This window comes from Scyliorhinus torazame, chromosome 1 (assembly GCF_047496885.1).
Source record: "Scyliorhinus torazame isolate Kashiwa2021f chromosome 1, sScyTor2.1, whole genome shotgun sequence".
Classification (NCBI taxonomy): domain Eukaryota; kingdom Metazoa; phylum Chordata; class Chondrichthyes; order Carcharhiniformes; family Scyliorhinidae; genus Scyliorhinus; species Scyliorhinus torazame.
Genome location: NC_092707.1, coordinates 312,555,868 through 312,578,921, shown reverse-complemented (window position 1 = coordinate 312,578,921; position 23,054 = coordinate 312,555,868). Strand labels below are relative to the sequence as shown.

At 48.1% G+C, this 23,054-nt stretch overlaps 1 protein-coding gene across 2 annotated transcripts in view; it reads right to left on the bottom strand.

Moving 5' to 3' along the window:
* pnpt1 (polyribonucleotide nucleotidyltransferase 1, mitochondrial) overlaps nt 1-9,100 on the bottom strand; it is a 137,625-nt gene extending 128,525 nt beyond the window's left edge. For both annotated transcript variants that reach the window (XM_072507824.1, XM_072507823.1), the window contains exon 1: nt 8,877-9,100. In XM_072507824.1, coding sequence (XP_072363925.1) covers nt 8,877-9,082 — 206 coding nt within the window. In that variant the 5' untranslated portion in view covers nt 9,083-9,100. The remainder of the gene's footprint in view (nt 1-8,876) is intronic.
* Nucleotides 9,101-23,054: the final 13,954 nt, after the last annotated feature.

The following is a 23,054-nucleotide window of genomic DNA, read 5'->3' as shown; positions in this document are numbered from 1 at the left end:
CTTATGTTGAAAAATCCCACGGAAACCCAGCTTAAAAGCCGTTAAAAGACCACTAAGAGCGGGAGCTGCTAAATGTGCGACCGTTCACTCCATGGTCGCCACCGGAAGTCTGAGGATGTTTCTTCTTGTGGGAGAGTCTAGGGCCAAAGGGCATAATCTCAGAGTAAGGGGACGTTCATTTAAAACAGAAATGAGAGGGGGGGGGGTATTTCTTCTCTCAGAGGGTAGCGAATCTGTGGAATTCATTACCCACAGAGGGCTGTACAGGCTAGGTCAATATGCCTTCAACACCATAATCCCAGCCAAACTCATGTAATAACCCCAAAACCTAGGACTTGGTGGGAAAATGGAGTTGAGAATTAGACCATAAGACATATGAGCAGAAGTAGGCCACTCTGCTCTGCCATTCAATAAGATAATGTCTGATCTGATATAATATTAAACTCCATTTTCCCTGCTTGTGCAGTCCATGTGGTGCAGGCACACCCTTAGTGCTATAATGGAGAGTGGCTGCATTTTGATTGAGTATTGAGGAAGGAACGGTGGCGATATATTTCCCAGTCTGGATGATGTGTGACTTGGGGGTAGTGGGGGGACTGCGACATGTAAATGATGGTGTCCCCATAAGCCTGCTGCTATTGCTCTCTAGGCAGAAAAGGTCTACGTTTTGGAAGGTGCTATCGATGGAGGTTTGAGGAATTGCTGCAGTACACTCTACTGCACTGGTGGTGGAGGAAATTAATGTTTAAAATGATAAATGGGATGCCAATCGATGGGGTGCTTTGTCCTGAATGGTACAGAATTTAAAAAAAAATTATCTTGGAGCTGCAGTTATCCAGGCAAGTGAGGAGTATTTCATCACACTCCTGACTTGTAGATGGTGGGCTGGCTTTGTGGAGCTACATAATTTCCAGTCTCTGATCTGTTCTCATAGCTACAATATTTATGTGGCTGGTCCAGTTACGGTTCTGACAATAAATCCCCAGGATATTGGGTGTGGGGACTCAATGCTGGTGATACTGCTACTAAACATCAAAGGAGATTGCTAGGTTTTCTTTGAGACATGATACTTGTTTGGCATGAATATCACTTGCCACTTTTCAGCCCAAGCTGGAGTCCTGTCCAGGCCTTTCTGTCCATGGGCACGGACTACTTTGTTGACTGAGGAATGGTGAATGGTACTGAACACTAGGCAATCATCAGCGAACCTCCCTATTTTGACCCCATGAAGGGAAGGTCATTAATGAAGCAGCTGAATGTGGTTGGGCCTGGAACCGAGAGGTTGGTCATGAGACACATCACTTCCATACTCCCAGAATGCTTTGGTCCACTGCAATTTGCATACCACCATAACCGGTTCACAGCAGACTCCATCTCCCTGTCACTACAGTCTTCCCTGGAGCATCTCGACAACAAGCACTCCTATATCAGACTCCTAATCATTGATTATAGCTCTGCCTTCAACACCGTAATCCCAGCCAAGCTCATATCAAAACTCCAAAACCTAGGATTTGGCTCCTCCCTCTGCAACTGGATCCTTGACTTCCTGACCCATAGACCAGGATCAGTAAGGATAAACAACAACACCTCCTCCCCAATAGTCCTCAATACCGGGACCCCGTCAGGCTTGCGTACTTGGCCCCGTACTACATTCCCTATACACACATGATTTTGTAGCAAAACTTGGCTCCAACTCCATCTACACGTCTGCTGATAACACAACTGCCGTGGGTTGGATCGCGAACAACGATGAGTCAGAGTACATGGGGGAGATAGAGAACCTTGTGTTGTGGTGTAGCGACAACAATCTCTCCCTCAATGTCAGCAAAACTAAGGGGCTGGTCATTGACTTCAGGAAGCGAAGTATCACACACACCCATTTGCATCAATGGTGCAGTGGTGGGAGATGGTTGACAGCTTCAAATTCCTAGGTGTGCACATCACCAACAATACGTCCTGGTCCACCCCCGTCGCGCTACGACCAAGAAAGCACAACAGCACCTATACTTCCTCAGGAAACGAAGGAAATCCGGCATGCCCACATTGACTCTTCCCAATTTTTACAGATGCACCATAGAAAGCATCCTATCTGGCTGCATCACAGCTTGTTATGCTCGTCCTAAGACCATAAGAAACTACAGAGAGTTGTGAACACAGCCCAGTCCATCACGCGAACCCGCCTCCCATCCACTGACTCTGTCTACACCTCCCACTGCCTCAGGAAAGCGGGCAGCATAATCAAAGACCCCTCCCACCTAGATTATTCTCTCTTCCAACCACTTCCATTGGGCAGGAAATACAAAAGTCTGAGAGCACGCAGTAAGATTCAAAAACAGCTTCTTCCCCGCTGTTACCAAACTCCTGAATGACTCTCTTATGAACGGAACTGATCTCTCCACGCATCTTCTCTACGGAGTAGCACTACTCTGTATGTTTCACCTGAAGTCTATGTCTACGTATTTACTTTGTGTATTTATCGTATGTCCTATGTTTTTCATGTATGGAATGATCTGTCGTGACTGTAATGCAGAATACTTTTCACTGTACCACGGTACACATGACTATAAATCCAAATCCAATCAGCATGCAGAGGAGCTTTGACAAAACTCATCCAGACTCAAAACATTAGCTCCCTTCTCTCTCCAAAGATGCTGTCAGACCTGCTAAGATTGTTCAGTATTTTTGTTTCAGATTCCAGCATCTGCAACAATTTGCTTTTATATTATTGACGCAGAGGAACTTGTTGATTAGCCTCCAGCACCAAGACCATCCTCCTTTGTGCTAGATATGACTCTAATCAGTGAAATGTTTTTGCATCAATTCCCATTGACTTAAATTTTGTTAGGGCATCTTGATGCCACATTCGGTCAAATAATGCCTTGATGTCCAGGGCAGTCATTCTCACCACTTGAGTTTTTTAAATTCATGTTTGGATTGTAATAATGTTTGCAACAAAGTGATTGTGGTGGAACCCAAATTGTATTGATTATTCCAGATTAACAGTTTGGAAGTGATGGGACTGACGACAACTTTGAGACACTTCCCTGATAGGGACTGTGATGACAGGGACTTTTACTCACACATGCTCTTAATCTTCATTGCAATTTAATTCTGCTCTTCCCCAGCTCAAGTCAGCCAGGAGTGCTGTGACATCACCTTGTGCTGGGCCTCACACATGCACTGTCCTTGTTCTGTCACTTGCACAACAGGCTCCCGTCACTGCTTTGTTGGGACTTCAGGGTGAAACCCAATATATTTTAAACCCTGCGGAAAAGTTTAATGTGCAATCTGCAGATATTACCACATGAATTGTCTGAAGACTGACAATCTCTGATGTTGGAGACCTCAGGAGGATACAGAGATGGATCATCCACTCAGCACTTCTGGCTGAACATGTTTGCAAATGCTTCAGCCTTATCGCTTACACTGAAGTGCTGGGTTCATCATCAATGAGGATGAGTATGTTTGTGGAGTCTCCTCCTCCTGTCAGTTGCTTAATGGTCTACATTCTTTGCAAATCTCTACGTCAGAGAGTTGTGAATGCTCAGTCATTGAGTACATTCAAGAAAGAGGTTGATAGATTTTTGGGCACTTAGGGGAATTAAGGAATATGCAGGAAGGTGGATTTGAGCTCGAAGATCAGGCATGACCTTGCTGAATGTCAGACTGGCTTGAAGGGCCGAAAGGTTTACTCCTGCTCCTTTTCTTTTGCTATGTTCTAAGAGCAGAATATAAAAATTAAAATGTAATTGTACATTGACATATAACCGCAGCTGAGTGTAGTGTGCGCAGTTTTGGGCTCCATATTATAAAAAGGATATTGAGGGATTACAGATCATACAAGTGTAGACTCAAATGTTGCCTAGTGAGCGGAATAAAAAATATGAAGGAAGTTTTAAATATATAAGCTGTTATTGTTAGAGAAGATTCGGAGATGGAGGGGATGGTTTGATAGAGGTGTTTAAAATTACTAAAGGGTAACAGGTACCTTCAATACAACATCATGTATACCGTTTTAGATGCTGTTGGGGGGGATGACCTACTGGGGGAAGGCCCTAGCGGCCAGGTCTCTGGCACTGAGTCTGGCTCTGGGGCTCAGAAGGGAAGGGGGGAGAATAGAAAAGCAATAGTTGTAGGAGATTCAATGGTTAGGGGAATAGATAGGAGATTCTGTGGTCGCGAGCGAGACTCCCGGAAGGTATGTTGCCTCCCGGGTGCCAGGGCCAGGGATGTCTCGGATCGTGTCTTCAGGATCCTTAAGGGGGAGGGGGAGCAGCCAGAAGTCGTGGTGCACATTGGTACCAACGGTGTAGGTAGGAAAGGGGTGTGGAGGTAATAAACGAGTTTAGGGAGTTAGGCTGGAAGTTAAAAGCCAGGACAGACAGAGTTGTCATCTCTGGTTTGTTGCCGGTGCCACGTGATAGCGAGGCTAGGAATAGGGAGAGAGTGCAGCTGAACACCTGGCTGCAGGAATGGTGTAGGAGGGAGGGCTTCAGGTATTTGGATAATTGGAGTGCATTCTGGGGAAGGTGGGACCTGTACAAGCAGGACGGGTTGCATCTGAACCAGAGGGGCACCAATATCCTAGGAGGGAGGTTTTCTAGTACTCTTCGGGAGGGTTTAAACTAATTTGGCAGGGGAATGGGAACCGGATTTGTAGTCCAGCAACTAAGGTAGCCGATAGTCAGGACGCCAAAGCGTGTAATGAGGCAGTGGGGAAGAGAACACTGACAAAGGAGAGTACTTGCAGGCACGGAGATGGGTTGAAGTGTGTATACTTCAACGCAAGAAGCATCCGGAATAAGGTGGGTGAACTTAAGGCATGGATTGGTACGTGGGACTACGATGTGGTGGCCATCACGGAAACTTGGATATAAGAGGGGCAGAAATGGTTGTTGGAGGTCCCTGGTTATAGATGTTTCAATAAGATTAGGGAGGGTGGTAAAAGAGGTGGGGGGGTGGCATTGTTAATTAGAGATAGTATAACAGCTGCAGAAAGGCAGTTCGAGGAGTATCAGCCTACTGAGGTAGTATGGGTTGAAGTCAGAAATAGGAAAGGAGCAGTCACCTTGTTAGGAGTTTTCTATAGGCCCCCCAATAGTAGCAGAGATGTGGAGGAACAGATTGGGAAACAGATTTTGGAAAGGTGCAGAAGTCACAGGGTAGTAGTCATGGGTGACTTTAACTTCCCAAACATTGCGTGGAAACTCTTTAGATCAAATAGTTTGGATGCGGTGGTGTTTGTGCAGTGTGTCCAGGAAGCTTTTCTAACACAGTATGTAGATTGTCCGACCAGAGGAGGGGCAATATTGGATTCAGTACTTGGTAATGAACCAGGGCAAGTGATAGATTTGTTAGTGGGGGAGCATTTTGGAGATAGTGAGCACAATTCTGTGACTTTCACTTTAGTAATGGAGAGGGATAGGTGCGTGCAACAGGGCAAGGTTTACAATTGGGGGAAGGGTAAATACGATGTTGTCAGACAAGAATTGAAGTGCATAAGTTGGGAACATAGGCTGTCAGGGAAGGACACAAGTGAAATGTGGAACTTGTTCAAGGAACAGGTACTACGTGTCCTTGATATGTATGTCCCTGTCAGGCAGGGAAGAGATGGTCGAGTGAGGGAACCATGGTTGACAAGAGAGGTTGAATGTCTTGTTTAGAGGAAAAAGGAGGCTTATGTAAGGCTGAGGAAACAAGGTTCAGACAGGGCGTTGGAGGGATACAAGATAGCCAGGAGGGAACTGAAGAAAGGGATTAGGAGAGCTAAGAGAGGGCATGAACAATCTTTGGCGGGTAGGATCAAGGAAAACCCCAAGGCCTTTTACACATATGTGAGAAATATGAGAATGACTAGAGCGAGGGTAGGTCCGATCAAGGACAGTAGTGGGAGATTGTGTATTGAGTCTGAAGAGGTAGGAGAGGTCTTGAACGAGTACTTTTCTTCTGTATTTACAAATGAGAGGGGCCATATTGTTGGAGAGGACAGTGTGAAACAGACTGGTAAGCTCGAGGAAATACTTGTTAGGAAGGAAGATGTGTTGGGCATTTTGAAAAACTTGAGGCTAGACAAGTCCCCCGGGCCTGACGGGATATATCCAAGGATTCTATGGGAAGCAAGAGATGAAATTGCAGAGCCATTGGCAATGATCTTTTCGTCCTCACTGTCAACAGGGGTGGTACCAGGGGATTGGAGAGTGGCGAATGTCGTGCCCCTGTTCAGAAAAGTGACTAGGGATAACCCTGGGAATTACAGGCCAGTTAGTCTTACTTCAGTGGTAGGCAAAGTCATGGAAAGGGTACTGAAGGATAAGATTTCTGAGCATCTGGAAAGACACTGCTTGATTAGGGATAGTCAGCACGGATTTGTGAGGGGTAGGTCTTGCCTTACAAGTCTTATTGAATTCTTTGAGGAGGTGACCAAGCATGTGGATGAAGGTAAAGCAGTGGAAGTAGTGTACATGGATTTTAGTAAGGCATTTGATAAGGTTCCCCATGGTAGGCTTATGCAGAAAGTAAGGAGGCATGGGATAGTGGGAAATTTGGCCAGTTGGATAACAAACTGGCTAACCAATAGAAGTCAGAGAGGGGTGGTGGATGGCAAATATTCAGCCTGGATCCCAGTTACCAGTGGCGTTCCACAGGGATCAGTTCTGGGTCCTCTGCTGTTTGTGATTTTCATTAATGACTTGGATGAGGGAGTTGAAGGGTGGGTCAGTAAATTTGCAGACGATACGAAGATTGGTGGAGTTGTGGATAGTGAGGAGGGCTGTTGTCGGCTGCAAAGAGACATAGATAGGATGCAGAGCTGGGCTGAGAAGTGGCAGATGGAGTTTAACCCTGAAAAGTGTGAGCCTGTCCATTTTGGAAGGACAAATATGAATGCAGAATACAGGGTTAACGGTAGAGTTCTTGGCAATGTGGACGAGCAGAGAGATCTTGGGGTCTATGTTCATACATCTTTGAAAGTTGCCACTCAAGTGGATAGAGCTGTGAAGAAGGCCTATGGTGTGCTCGCGTTCATTAACAGAGGGATTGAATTTAAGAGCCGTGAGGTGATGATGCAGCTGTACAAAACTTTGGTAAGGCCACATTTGGAGTACTGTGTACAGTTCTGGTCGCCTCATTTTAGGAAGGTTGTGGAAGCTTTGGAGAGGGTGCAAAGGAGATTTACCAGGATGTTGCCTGGAATGAAGAGTAGGTCTTACGAGGAAAGGTTGAGGGTGCTAGGCCTTTTCTCATTGGAACGGAGAAGGATGAGGGGCGACTTGATCGAGGTTTGTAAGATGATCAGGGGAATAGATAGAGTAGACAGTCAGAGACTTTTTCCCCGGGTGGAACAAACCATTACAAGGGGACATAAATTTAAGGTGAATGGTGGAAGATATAGGGGGGATGTCAGAGGTAGGTTCTTTACCCAGAGAGTAGTGGGGGTATGGAATGCACTGCCTGTGGAAGTAATTGAGTCGGAAACATTAGGGACCTTCAAGCAGCTATTGGATAGGTACATGGATTACGGTAAAATGATATAGTGTAGATTTATTTGTTCTTAAGGGCAGCACAGTAGCATTGTGGATAGCACAATTGCTTCACAGCTCCAGGGTCCCAGGTTCAATTCCAGCTTGGGTCACAGTCTGTGCAGAGTCTGCACATCCTCCCAGTGTCTGCGTGGGTTTCCTCCGGGTGCTCCGGTTTCCTCCCACAGTCCAAAGATGTGCAGGTTAGGTGGATTGGCCATGATAAATTGCCCTTAGTGTCCAAAATTGCCCTTAGTGTTGGGTGGAGGTGTTGACTTTGGGTAGGGTGCTCTTTCCAAGAGCCGGTGCAGACTCAATGGGCCGAATGGCCTCCTTCTGCACTATAAATTCAATGATAATCTATGATTAATCTAGGACAAAGGTTCGGCACAACATCGTGGGCCGAAAGGCCTGTTCTGTGCTGTATTTTTCTATGTTCTATGTTCTATGCCAGGGCAGCACAGTGGTAGCACTCCTGCCTCGAAGCACCAGGAACCCGGGTTCAATTACCGGCTTGGTGATTGTCTATGTAGCGTTTGCTTATTCTCTCTGTATCTGCATGGGTTTCCTCAGGGTACTCTGGTTTCCTCCCACAGTCCAAAGATATGCAGGTTAGGTGGTTGGCAATGCTAAGATTGCCCTTTAGTGTCCAATGATGTGTGGTTTAGGTGGGGTTACGGGGATAGGGTGCTCTTTCAGAGGGTCGGTGCAGACTCAATGGGGTGAATAGCCTCCTCCTGCACTGTATGTATTCTATCAAGTGAACTAAAGCTAACTATCACAATCGCCAAATACTATGTACCTTTGTTTTTAGTCTCATCAACCTCCCTGCCAGCCCATTCAGACCAAGGTCTGTGGAGCACAAGCTCATCTCCTCAACCCTCAGTAACCTTTCCACCCAACAAATCTTTGGTTACCAGGAGTGCACTCTTATTCTTGGAACATTGCTCAACTTCTCTTATTTATCGAAATACTAAATCATATTTCCATAAACATTGATATCCAAATACACAATTACACACCCAAGTTTTACCTTGCACAAAGTCTCACATACTGTTAACTTTTGATTTTTCCGAGCCAGACACTATAAAAGGAAGAATCACATATCCAGTATCGACCACTACAGTGATCCCTGCAATTAGGTGTTCCCCCAAACACTGTCCATTCACTCGCCTGCTCGATCAGTTCTTGTTCGGCTCCTCACCTGCTCCATACATCCACCTCGCCTCTCTATTAAAAGTTCCCCGGGATCGTTAGTAATGCAAACGGCCGCTGCCCTGAACAGGATCGTCCCCAGTGCCTCACACTGGCCACTCTGTTGCACTGATACGCCGGACTTTCCCGGCCGGGCTCACTCACCTGCTGCCCTGATCCACAGAGACTCGGCCCTGGACCACGTTGCTGGCCCACGAATGCTGATGCGTTCGCCTCAACGGCTGCCGTCTCCATCCCGTTCCGGACTTCCAGAGCAAGGGGCTCTTGAGCACTGACAGCCTCCAGGGTGACGAACTGCAGAATCCCGAGAACATCAGCAACTTCATGGCCCCAACACAGGGCGCCGCCATGACACACACCTCCCAATAAACCCGCCTCCCATTGGCTCACTCGCTTCCAATGAAACCCTGGTAACACCTCCCTACTCTCACTCTTTCATTTCTAATTCCCATGTTCTCATCTCTGTAATTTAGTTTGCTTCCTTTGTATTTTTTTAAATCCGAGACTAAAATACATTTCTGAAATGATAAAATGCAACTTTCAGTTTTTTGGTTTAGAACACTTGAGATGTGGTTGCTGCTGAGTGTTACAATATGGATATTGTATGGTAAATGAAGGGTTAACAATTTTATGTAAATACCTCTAACCACCAGATGGTGATCAATCTTGACTCTAGGAGTAGGTGGGATAGAGGGTACTCGTGTGTTCAGGAGATCTGTGGATAGAATTATAGTTTAGTTTATTTAGAAACCTTTGTATCTCAATAAGACGTTTGAATCTAATTATGAGTTGTTTTAATAAATTAGCTTTGTGAATCAACATACCTTGATGTTCTTTGTTGAACACTACACCTCAAAGCCATATTTTACCAAGAAAGCAAAGAACATCACACTGAGCATATTCACTCCCCATTGCACAGTGGCACAGTGGTCAGCACTGTTGCTTCACAGTGCCAGGGTCCCAGCTTCGATTCCGGCTTGGGTCCCAGCTTCGATTCCGGATTGGGTCACTGTCTGTGCGGAATCTGCACGTTCTCCCTGTGTCTGTGGGTTTCCTCCAGTTGCTCCGATTTCCTGCCACAAGTCGCGAAAGATGTGCTTGTTAGGTGAATTGGACATTCTGAATTCTCCCTCAGTGTATCCGAACAAGCGCCGGTGTGGTGACTAAGGGATTTTCACAGTAACTGCATTGCAGTGTTACTGTAAGCCTAATTGTGACACTAATAAAGATTATTATTATGAATCGTGAAACACTTTATTAGTGATTCAAGCAAAAGCTGCCAACGTTCAAGATTTGGTTTGGATAGGAGGACGAAGGATAATTGTGGGTGAGAAAATAAAAGCAGAATATTTTGGAAATACTCAGCGAGGCGGGCAGCATCCATGGAGAGGGAGAGTGAGTTAACGTTTGTTTTTGGTAACTTTTCATCAGAACTGGAACTGCATTGGTATGCATACAGTGCTAAATAGAGTTACAATTGTTTGCTTGAGGGCGGCAAGGTGCAGTGTTTAGCACTGCTACCTCACGGATCCAAGGACCCGGGTTCAATCCCGGTCCCGGGTCACTGCCCGTCTGGAGTTTGCACATTCTCCCCGTGTCCATGTGGGTCTCACCCCCACAACCCAAAGACATGCAGAGTCGGTGGATTGGCCATGCTAAATTGCCCCTTAATTGGAAATAAAAGATTGGGTACTCTAAATTAAAAAAAAAAGAATTGTTTGCTTGCATGGAGGGCAAACACTGAATGGCCTGTTCCTGTGTTGTACCTTAGAGGAATTTTTATGGTTTTGTATTTCTTTATAATCAGTACCCGAGTAATTGACAATTTTTCTGGAGGGGTTAGCAAGGGGCAATGGGTTTGAAACCTTTTGCATGCGCTGCATGTTGTGTTGCCAATTTGCTTCTGTGTGAAAGGAGCTGGCAAAATATATCACCTTGTTTTCCAAAATCTGGGCCTTTTTGGGGTTTACTTTGCATCCAATTGCTTGTAGGAGTTCCAGGAGTTCGGACAGAAGCTCGATGTGCTCTTCCTTGGTGTCTGTCTGCAGTAGGAGGTTGTCTACGTACTGGACCAGACATTCGGGGCGAGAAAATTTGGCTAAACCATTTGCCAGCTGTCGGTGGAAAATGGAGGGGGAGTTGTGGAATCCTTGTGGAAGGCATGTCCATGTGTACTGCTGATTTTTAAAGGTGAAGGCAAATTTGTACTGGCACGCCTTTGCCAATGGAATGGACCAGAATCCATTACTGATATCCAAAACCGTAAAGTATCGGGAATGGAGTCCCTGCTTGAGCATGGTCTCGGGACTTGTGGCTACTGTGGGGGCTGCTGTGGGGGTGATTTTGTTGAGTTCCCGGTAATCGATGGTCAGTCGCCATGATCCATCGGGCTTTCTCACTGGCCAAATTGGGGCATTATTAGTAGAGGTTACTGATCTGAGTACGCCCTGCTCTAATAAGCTGTCGATTACTTTTGCAATTTCTCCCTCTGCCTCTTGGGGAAATCCATATTGCTTTTGGGGTCTAGGGTCAGGTCCTGTGATTTGTACTGAACCAGTCATCCAGCCACAGTCGTGTTTGTGGGTCGCGAATGCTGTCCTGTTCTTTTGTAAAACTGCCCTAACCTACTTGTCCGTGCTAATCGTAGTCGGGTCAAACCAAAATTCGTCTACTGCGCTAATTTTGTTTGCATATTCTCCTATGGTGAGCGTTGCGGGGGCTCTTGCAGATTTCGCCATTCTCCAGACACATTGGTTGACTGGATCAAAGGATAGGTTGTGGGAATTCATAAAGTCTATGCCCAAAATGTGTTCTGCTGTGTGGGGTAGATCGACTAAAACTTTGGGGTGCTTGGTGGTGATGTTGCCGATTTGAATTGTAGCCACGTAAAATGGCTGATTCCTGACTAAAATGGTCAAACCCCGATCTAAAATGGCGAACGGAAGAGGCTGATGGGAAAATCAGCCAACAGGACTCAAACGGACAGCTGCAGGTAAAACAGTGTATTCGCCTCTGGGGAAGTCAGCCCAGACCGATACCTGCCGCCATCAACATCACAACAACCCAGCCATCTGCATAGTAAGCCGCCATCCCCGGGAACAATTGCTACAAATTAGCAATTGAAAGCCGACCCAGACCTTTCGGCGCCAGCAGGGGCTGACACAAAGGAAGGTAAACGACCACCCCCCCGATCAAGGAATCGCCACATTATTGGAGCATATCGAACCAAGTGATTGGGACCAAGTCCAATCACTTGGAACCAGGTACGAGGTCCGCCCCGAGAGGCGGGAAGCCCCTGGGGACTATAAGAATAGGGGCCAAGTTCAACTCGACCCTTCTTCTCCTGCTCGCAACCTTCGAGACCCTTCGACAAAGAAAACTGTAAGTGTTACTCCAGCGATCGCTACCAGATAGGCGCTCCTGACTATCGACTTGTACCAGCTTTTGAATCCCGCAGGCTCAGAACCAATTCGAAAGACCATTTGTTTCCCTGACCTGGTGGGCCATTTCCAAAGTTAAGTATTGGCCTTTAGTGGTAGGTAGTAGTCTAGAAGTAGGATAATTGTATAAATATTTATTGCTGTATATAATAAATGAGCGTTGATTTAACTCTTACTAAGCGGTGTGTTGCATTATTAATCATTACTTGGACTTGAACCACATGGCTGTACCAGAAAGATACCTGGCGTCTCATGAGCAAAGGTGACAGAATAAGAATAAAGTAAACTAAGGCTAAAACGAGCAACATTTTGGCCACTCCGCCGGGACCCGATCTAGAAGTGGAAAACCACTCCGGGAGAACCCAAGAAATTTGAATTAGAATCCAATTGGAAACAAAAACCACAAGTGTTCAAGCAGTTCTGATTAATAAGTCATAATTCGGAAGTGTGTGTATGCATGCGTAACTAACAGGGCTATAAGGTAAAACTGATTGATTTTGTTGCATCAAAACTGTCGGAAGTCTGTATTTTCGGAAATTAGCGCAAGCTGTACCCGCATCTACGACACCACCTTAGCCCCTGTTCCAAATTTAAACGAAGCAAGCGGATAGGAAAGATGGCCATGCAGGCAATGCAACGCCTCATGAACCCCGAGGAATTTGCGGTCGCTGCGACCAGCAGCAGTAGAGTGGGACAGTGTCCCATTTGGGAAGAGGAAATCCGGAAATATCTCAAAGGCAAAGGATGGCCCATGTGGAATGATTTCTGCGATAATAACAAATCAGGTTCCGGAAGTATAGGGCATACTTGGTGGGAGAGCATGAGTGAGATCCATAAAAAGAACTTAGCAAAAGCTCGCAAGCCGATGGCAATCGTGTCCTGTCTGGCACAAATGCGAGGCACAGAGGAGGTCGTCAAGACGCTCCGCAAAGAAGTAGAGGGCATACATTGTATGAGTAAAGTCGATGTATGCGAGGTTGAGAAAGAGAATCTGGAATTAAGGAGGAAATTAGCAACAAAGGACGAAGAGGTGGCTGACGCCAAACGGGGTCACCGGTCTTGTCTGGCGCATTTGAGTAGTTTCCAGTGCCAGTATGAAAAGGCTTATCAGGACACGCAGCGTGCAGTCCTGGTGAGGAAAGAAACAGGGAAGCAGGTGGAGACGCTACAGAAACAATGTAGTGATCTCAAGGCAGCCTTGAGAGCGCTCCACGCTGCAACCACAGAACAAAGACAGAGCACCATAGACCATGCAAAGTGCCGGAAGCAAATTGCAGACCTGCAATCACAGCTTTCTGTCCAGAAAGGATTTCAAGAAACCTTTGGGGAAACGTTAGATCAGGAAGACGGCCCTGATTGGGAAGAATTACAAGAAACAGCGCAGAGATATGTTCAGGGAAGATGTGCGGAGGGAAAGCCCCAAAGGAGAAAAGCACCCCCACCCCCCGCACAGCAGGTAGTTCAGGCTCCCATGAACCCTGTAACAACCCACCGCACAGCCACATCGGACGAGGCGGAATTCCTATATTCCACCACCCTAACAGTGACCCAATTACAGGACGCGTGTGCAAAAATCACACTGTTCCTCCCCGCTTTAGACCCCCACCATTTCTTTGCCACCGTCAAACATCAGGCGACCATGTACGACCTGGAAGAGAGAGAGCATGTAAAGCTCATGGTTCTAAGTTTAGATCCATCGGTAGCAGCAGCCCTTCCCGACCCACAGAACGTAGGAGGAGGCACCCTTGCAGAAATGCATACCGCGATCCTGGATGTGATCGGGTATAACCGGGGTGACCCCGTAGATGGCCTCAATAAGTGCAGGCAGGAAAAGACAGAATACCCCACAGCGTTTGCTGGACGCCTGTGGATTCATTTCACAGCAGTTTTCGGTAATTTAGAACATGCCCATTTGTCCCAAGACGGTATGGCCAAATGGACCCGCACCCTTATCTCCCATGCCACAGAGGCAGGACAAAAAGCCTGTACGAATTATGACCCCTCAGAGGAAGCCCACAATGAGAAATGGGTTTTAAAAAGATTGTCCCGCGCCTGGGAGCAGTCTGTACAAAGCAAACCCATAGTTAAAAATCCCGAGGAACAGCAGGCAGAAGCAGACAAACCCGCAGTTAGGGAACCCGAGGAAGAGCAGGCAGACATGCATCCAGTTAAAACGCACCAGAACCCCGCAAGGGTAAACGAAGGAAGGAACAGCCCCCCACAGAAACCACCGGAATGTTACAATTGCGGACAATTAGGACATTGCGCACGAGAATGTCAAGCCCCCCTGAGGCTGCGGGGGAGGGGAAGTTCCTTTAGGGGACGCATGCGGTCGGGGTCGGGATCTAGGACCTCGTTTTCCATGACATAGTCGAGGATGGCTAGCCGGGTTGTGTGGAAAACGTATTTTTCCTCGTTATAAGTCAGGTTGAGGGCTCGGGCGGTCTGGAGGAACTTTTCGAGGTTCGCGTCATGATCCTGCTGGTCATGGCCGCAGGTGGTGACATTGTCCAAGTACGGGTATATAGCCCGCAAGCTGTACTGGTCCACCATTTGGTCCATCGCCCTTTGGAAGACGGAGACCCCATTTGTGACGCCGAAGGGGACCCGAGGAAGTGGAAGAGCCGGCCGGTTGCTTCGAAGGCAGTATAGGGGCGGTCTTTCGGTCGGATGGGGAACTGGTGGTAGGCGGATTTGAGATCGACCGTGGAAAATACCCGGTATTGGGTGATCCGATTTACTATTTCTGCTATGTGGGGAAGGGTACGCATTGAGCTGCGTGAAGCGGTTTATGGTCTGGCTATAATCCACGACCATTCGTTTCTTTTCCCCGGACTGGACTACCACCACTTGTGCTCTCCAGGGCCTGTTGCTAGCCTCGATGATCCCCTCTCCCAGTAAACGCTGGACCTCTGACTTGATGACTGTCATGTCTTAGGCACTGTATCGCTGGCTCCTGGTGGCGACGGGCTTACAGTCGGGAGTGAGGTTCGCGAATAGAGTGTTGCAAGGCTGCATACCGTGAGCGGGGGCAGGGGTCCACCGAACTTCAGTGTCAGGCTTTGGTGGCTGCACTGGAAATCCAGTCCGAGCAGCAGGGGGGGCGCAGAGGTGAGGGAGGATATACAGTTTGAAACGGGTGTATTCGGCACCCTGGATTGAGAGATCCGTGATACAGTACCCCTTGATTTGTACCGAGTGGGACCCTGATGCGAGGGCTATGGTTTGGGACGCGGGATGGGTGCGCAAGGAGCAGTGCCTTACCGCCTCAGGATGAATAAAGCTCTCCGTGCTCCCGGAGTCGAAAAGGCATGGAGTGTCGCGACCGTTGACCTGGACCTTCATCATTGAGTTCTGCAGATGTTTTGGCCGCGTTTGGTCGAGAGTAATCGCTCCCAATTGCGGGTAGTCCGAGTCCTCAGCCGAGTCGGATCCGCAAAATGGCCGCCGCTGTCAGTCGCACGTGTCGGGTCGAGAAGATGGCCGTTGACAAGATGGCCGCCTCCATGATTCGCACGAGACGGATGACGCATCAGAAGGGGGCGTGTCGGGTCGTTGCGCAGCCGCATTGCGAGGCCTGCGGGCCTGTGAGCCTGATTTTCGGGCCTGCTGTTCTTTGTGTTTCTGGCCCTTGGGCCTGGCCAGGCAGGCCCTCGCAAAATGCCCCTTCTTCCCGCAGTTGCTGCAGATCGCGGAGCGGGCTGGGCAGCGTGGGCGTGGTTGCTGGCCCTGCCCTCAGAAGTAGCACAGTGTGCCCCCAGTCTGGGCGGGTCGCCGCGCGGCGCCGGCCCGTAACGTGGCCGAGTCTGAGGACTCCGAGGGGGACTCGCAGGGTCCGCGGGGTACATGCCCAAATTATGGCGGGCCACTTCCAGCGAGGAGGCGAGTGTTCGCGTGTCCTGGAGATCGTTTTCGAGTAGCCGTTGCCAGATGTAGGTCGAGCGGATCCCGTACACGAAAGCGTCTCTGATGTGCAGGTTCATATGGGTTTCCCCTGTTACATCCTGATGGTCACAGTCCCTGGCGAGCGCGGTGAGTTTTTCTGCAAATTCGTCTAGCGATTCCCCCGAGCACTGCCGGCAAGTAGAGACCAGATGCCGGGCATGTACCTCGTTGATGGGTTTGACAAACCGCTTGCATAGTAACTCGACCGCCTCTTCGTAGGTAGTCGCCTTTTCGAGCGTGGTGGAGATTCTGTGACTCACCCGGTCGTGGAGTAGGTGCAGCTTGCGTGGCCCCAGGATGGGAGTCTATGAGGAGTCCAGGTAGGCCTCGAAACATCGGAGCCAGTATTGAAAATTTTATTTTGCCTCCGGTGTCCGTGCTTCCAGATTGAGCTTCTCTGGTTTTAGGCCTGCGCCCATCCTGATGTAGTTTAGCTTATTAAGTTGTTTTCCCCTCAATAACGACGCTTAGAGAGTAAACGGTAAAGAAGGCTTTAATAAGCTAAGAACTAGCCTAGTGCCGAGACGGGTGCTTACTGGGTGCCGCCCACAAGGCGGCCCCTTATATACGGCTCCCAGGTGGGGTGGAGCCAGAGGTGGAGTCCCCCAGGATTCCAAGCCCCGGTCTTAAAGGGGACATCACCTTACATGATGATAAGGGTACAGTAATATAGTAACCGTTCATCCCAAACAGTGATGATGTTTCAAAAATTACTTAACTGATTATTAAATGCTTTGTGACATTGTGAGGCTGTGGCTCTAGATAAGTTATTTTTTTCTTTTAATGTATTATGTTGATACCCTTGTGGGCTCTGCCTTTGGCTCCGCCCCCTCGGCGGTGGTATATAGATCTGCAGCCTGTAGGCGGTACAGAGCAGTCGCAGGCACAGATCTAGCTTATTAAAACCACTGGTCACTTCTACTAATCGTCTCGTGTGAATTGAAGCTCGCATCAGACCCTTGAAGGTTCTTGCACCTGGGGGAGGGGGAGTATTCTTTCTTCTTTTCAGCTCATAAGGCCTACTCGTGGATAGATTTTATTTGTGGTGGAGAAGTCGCTGTTGGCCGAGGTCAAGGGGTTGGAATATTCGGCAATTGCGATATCGGACCATGCCACATTGATATGGTGTTGGAGAAGGGGTGGAGATTGGATGTGGGACTGTTGGGGACGGAGGGTTTTGTGATAAGATTGGAAACGTGATTGAGAAATATGTGTTGTTTATTGTACGGGTGAGGTCTCGCAGGTGGTGGTATGGGAAGCTTTGAAGGCGGTGGTGGATAAGGAAGAGAGGGTAAAGGGTAAATGGGAGGAGGAGCTTGGGGAGGAGATAGACGAGGGTACATGGGCGGATGCCTTGGGTAGGGTTCATTCTTCCTCCTCTTGTGCCAGGCTTAGCCTGATACAATTTAAGGTTCTTCACAGAGCGCATATGACAGGGGCGAGGCTGAGCAGGTTCTTTGGGGTGGAAGACAGGTGTGTGAGGTGCTCGGGGAGCCCAGCAAATCACGCCCATACGTTCTGGGCATGCCCGGCGCTGCATGGGTTCTGGAGAGGCGTTGCGAGGACGGTGTCTAAGGTGGTGAACACCCGGGTTAAGCCGAGCTGGGGGTTAGCACTATTCGGGGTATCGGACGAGCCGGGAGTGCAGGAGGCGAAAGAGGCCAATATTCTGGCCTTTGCGTCCCTGGTAGCCGGGCGGAGGATTCTGCTACAGTGGATAGCTGCGAGGCCCCCAAGCGTGGAAGCCTGGGTCCACGACATGGCAGGATTCATTAAATTGGAGAGGGTAAAATTTGCCTTGAGAGGGTCTGTGCAAGTGTTCCTAGACTAAAGGATGGCCACGACTGGGAGTTAAATATCCAAGGGTATCAGACTATACGAAAGGATAGAATGGACGGTAAGGGCGGTGGTGTAGCTTTGTTGTTTAAGGATGGCATCCGGGCAATAGTAAGGGATGATATTGGTGCTATGGAGGACAAGGTTGAAACAATTTGGGTGGAAATCAGGAATAGTAAGGCGAAAAGGTCACTGATAGGAGTAGTCTATAGGCCACCAAATAGTAACAGGATGGTAGGGCAGGCAATAAGCAAAGAAATAACGGACGCATGTAGAAATGGTACAGCGGTTATCATGGGAGATTTTAATCTGCATATCGATTGGTTTAACCAGGTTGGTAAAGGCAGCCTTGAGGAGGAGTTTATAGAATGTGCCCGGGATAATTTCCTGGAACCGTATGTAATGGAACCTACAAGGGAACAAGCGGTCCTAGATCTGGTCCTGTGTAATGAGGCAGGATTGATTAATGATCTCATAGTTCGGGATCCTCTTGGAAGGAGCGACCACAATATGGTGGAATTTAAAATACAGTTGGAGGATGACAAGGTAAAATCAAACACTAGTGTTTTGTGCTTAAACAAAGGCGATTACAATGGGATGAGAGGAGAACTAGCTAAGGTAGACTGGGAGCAAAGACTTCATGGTGAAGCAGTTGAGGAACAGTGGAGAACCTTCCGAGCGATCTTTCACAGTGTTCAGAAAAAGTTCATACCGACAAAAAAGAAAGACGGCAGAAAGGGGAAAAATCGCCCGTGGATATCTAAGGAGGTGAGGGAGAGTATCAAATTGAAGGAAAAAGCATACAAAGTGGCAAAAATTAGTGGGAGACTAGAGGACTGGGAAGTCTTTAGGGGACAACAGAAAGCTACTAAAAAAGCAGTAAAGAAGAGTAAGGTAGACTAAGAAGGTTAACTGGCTCAGAACATAAAAGCAGATAGTAAAAGCTTCTACAAATATATAAGACAAAAAAGAGTGGCTAAGGTAAATATTGGTCCTTTGGAAGATGAGAAGGGAGATTTAATAATAGGAGACGGGAAAATGGCTGAGGAGCTGAACAGGTATTTTGGGTCAGTCTTCACAGTGGAGGACACAAATAACATGCCAGTGACTGATGGAAATAAAGATATGATAGGTGAGGACCTTGAGATGATTGTAATCACTAAGGAGGCAGTATTGGGCAAGCTAATGGGGCTAAAGGTAGACAAGTCGCCTGGCCCTGATGGGATGCATCCCAGAGCGTTAAAAGTGATGGCTAGGGAAATTGTAAACGCACTAGTGATAATTTATCAAAATTCACTAGACTCTGGGGTGGTCCCAGAGGATTGGAAACTAGCAAACGTGACACCACTGTTTAAAAAGGAGGTCGGCAGAAAGCGGGTAATTATAGGCCGGTAAGCTTAGCTTCAGTTGTTGGGAAAATGCTGGAACCTATCATTAAGGAGGAAATAGCGGGGCACCTGGAGGGAAATTGTCCCATTGGGCAGGCGCAGCATGGGTTCACAAAGGGTAGGTCGTGTCTGACTAATTTGGTAGAATTTTTTGAGGACGTTACCAGTGCAGTAGATAACGGGGAGCCAATGGATGTGGTATATCTGGATTTCCAGAAAGCTTTTGACAAGGTGCCACACAAAAGGTTGCTGCATAAACTAAAGATGCATGGCATTGAGGGTAAAGTGGTAGCATGGGTAGAGGATTGGTTAACTAACAGAAAGCAGAGAGTGGGGATAAATGGGTGTTTCTCTGGTTGGCAACCTTTAACTAGTGGGGTCCCTCAAGGATCAGTGTTGGGCCCGAAGTTGTTCACAATTTACATAGACGATTTGGAGTTGGGGACCAAGTGCAATGTTTCAAAGTTTGCAGACGACACTAAGATGAGTGGTAAAGCAAAAAGTGCAGAGGATACCGGAAGTCTGCAGAAGGATTTGGTTAAGTTAGATGAATGGGCTAGCGTCTGGCAGATGGAATTCAATGTTGCCTATCCAAGTGTGAGGCTATCCATTTTGGGAGGAATAACAGCAGAATGGATTATTATTTAAACGGTAAGATGTTAAAACATGCTGCTGTGCAGAGGGACCTGGGTGTGCTGGTGCACGAGTCACAAAAAGTTGGTGTGCAGGTGCAACAGGTGATTAAGAAGGCTAATCGAGTTTTGTCTTTCATTGCTAGAGGGATGGAGTTCAAGACTAGTGAGGTTATGCTGCAATTGTATAGGGTGTTGGTGAGGCCGCATCTGGAGTATTGTGTTCAGTTTTGGTCTCCTTACCTGAGAAAGGACATATTGGCACTGGAGGGAGTGCAGAGGAGATTCACTAGGTTGATCCCAGAGTTGAGGGGATTAGATTATGACGAGAGGTTGAGTAGACTGGGACTGTACTCATTGGAGTTTAGAAGGATGCGGGGGGGATCTTATTGAGACATATAAAATGATGAAGGGAATAGATAGGATAGATGCGGGCAGGTTGTTTCCACTGGTCGGGGAAAGCAGAACTAGGGGGCATAGCCTCAAAATAAGGGGAGGTAGATTTAGGACGGAGTGTAGGAGGAACTACTTCACCCAAAGGGTTGTGAATCTCTGGAATTCCTTGCCCAGTGAAGCAGTTGAGGCTCCTTCTTTAAACGTTTTTAAGAAAAAGATAGATGCCTTTCTAAAGAATAAAGGGATTCAGGGATATGGTGTACGGGCCGGAGAGTGGAGCTGAGTCCACAAAGATCAGCCATGATCTCATTAAATGGCGGAGCAGGCTCGAGGGGCCAGATGGCCTACTCGTGTTCCTAGTTCTTATGTTCTTATGTTCTAGCGGAGCGTTAGGAGGTGGTCAGCAGCAGCAACCGGGGGGGGGGGGGGGGCGGAGGAGGGGGGGGGGTGTACTTTGTGTTTACTGCTGTGTTTATTATTGCTTAATGGGGTGTTTGTATATTGGGGGAATTTGTGATGTAGTTGTAGGATGTTTATTGATGTGTTCTTTGTTTTTCTTTTTTCTGTAAGGGGGGAGTTTGTTGAAAATATGTAAAAATTTGAATAAAAATATTTTTTTTTAAATAAAGGAGGAGAGGGTGGAACGTCAAAGGTTAATAGATGATATGTTGGAAGTGGATAGGAGGTATGCAGAGGATGTGGATCCAACACTATTGGAAAAGAAGAACGAGTTGCAGGCGAGCTTTAACCGGCTGTCCACAAGGAAGGCGGTGTGCCAATTAAGGCGGGCAAGGGGAGCGGTCTATGTGTATGGAGAGAAGGCAGAACACATGCTGGCAGGTCAACTTTGGAGGGAGGGAAATTGTTCAGGTGCGGGATAGGACAGGGAAGTTGGTGGTGGCTCCAGATCAGGTTAATAGGGTGTTTGAGGAGTTTTACGAGAGATTGTATAGGTCGGAGTCACCTGGGAAGGATCGGGAGATGCAGGAATTCCTGGATGGTTTGGAATATCCGAGGTTGGGGGAGGGGGACAGGGCTATATTGGAGGGGGCGATAGTGGAGCAGGAGATAAAAGATGCGATTGGGAGGATGCAGTCGGGGAAGGTAGCAGGGCCAGATGGGTTGCCGGAGTATTACAAGAAATGTAAAGATAAGTTGGCGTTGCTGATTGAGGAGGCAATAGGGGAGGGGGTGTTGCCACAGTCTTTGGGGCAGGCATCGATCTCCCTGGTGCTCAGGAGGATAAGGATCCAACAGAATGTGGGTTGTATAGGCCCATAACACTTTTGAATGTGGATGCAAAGGTGTTGGCGAATGTATTGGCGAGTAGGTTGGAGGAGTACCTCCTGAAGGTGATGTCATGATATTCAGGTAAACATCATGGTACAAACATACATACATACTGATGGACAGACCAACGGACCAATCAACACACACACAACACCAATCACAGGCAAGAGCATTCACAGTACAAAACAGGGAACACGAAACTTCCCGGGCATTCCAGCAGGAGACAGCTCAGAGCACAGAGCTTATAGCAAGCCACTCAGACATCCACCATGTGCTGAGTGCCACTCCAAGATAGTATTAGGAATAGGTCCACAGATTCTAGGGTTATGATCGAACCTCAGTAACCAGTTTACCACTGTAAATAAATGTTAGTAATAAAACTGAGTTGTACCATTCGCAACCGTGTTGGTTCGTCTGTGTAGCAGAGTACCCAACACATCATAGTACCAGGAGTAACTGTGGGACCTACCTACGAATCCTCCGGAATCTGCCATCCTGCGCCATGGACACCGTCAGCACACCGCAGCCGCTACAAGTCGCTGGAAACCTCAGCGTTAATTGGAAGCTGTTCAAACAGCGCTTCCACCTCTTCCTGGAAGCCAACGAAAAGGAGAGCGCTTCGGACACCAGAAAGATCGCCATCCTCCTCTCCACGGCAGGTCAACATGCCATCCATGTCTACAACTCCCTGGTGTTCGCGGAAGGTGAGGACAAGACCAAGTACAAGACGGTCCTTCTCAAACTCGACCAACACTTTAATGTCGAGGTCAACGAGAGTTTCGAGAGGTATCTCTTCCAGCAGCGCGTGCAGGGTAAGGATGAGCCCTTTCAATCCTTCCTTACGCACCTCCGTATCCTCGCGCAGTCCTGCGGTTACGACACCACCTCTGATTCAATGATTCGGGACCAAATTGTTTTTGGGGTCACCTCGGGCACCCTACGCCAGCAGCTCTCAAAAATTAAAGGCCTCACCCTCACCTCCGCAATCGAAGCCTGTGTCCTGCATGAAAACGCGACCAGCCGCTACTCCCAATTTCAGGCGGCTGAATCGGCGCGGCAGACGTCCTACGCTGCTGGATCGGCGAGGCAGGCGTCCTACGAGGCCAAACGGGTCCAGGCGATCGAGTTCCTCCCGGCCCGCGGCCTAGACGAGGGCGGCCATTTCGCGCACTTTTCGAGTCCTCCCGCGTTTGTGTGCGCCAAAAACGACGTCGACACAGAGGGACGTGATGCGCAGGCGTGCACGACGCAAGACCGAACTGCGCATGCGCGGTGGCGCAACGAACGCCATGACGTCACGACATGTGGCAACTGCGGAGCCGCACATTTAAAGCGGCAATGTCCGACAAGAAACCGACAATGCCTCCGCTGTGGCAAGATGGCCCACTACGCTGC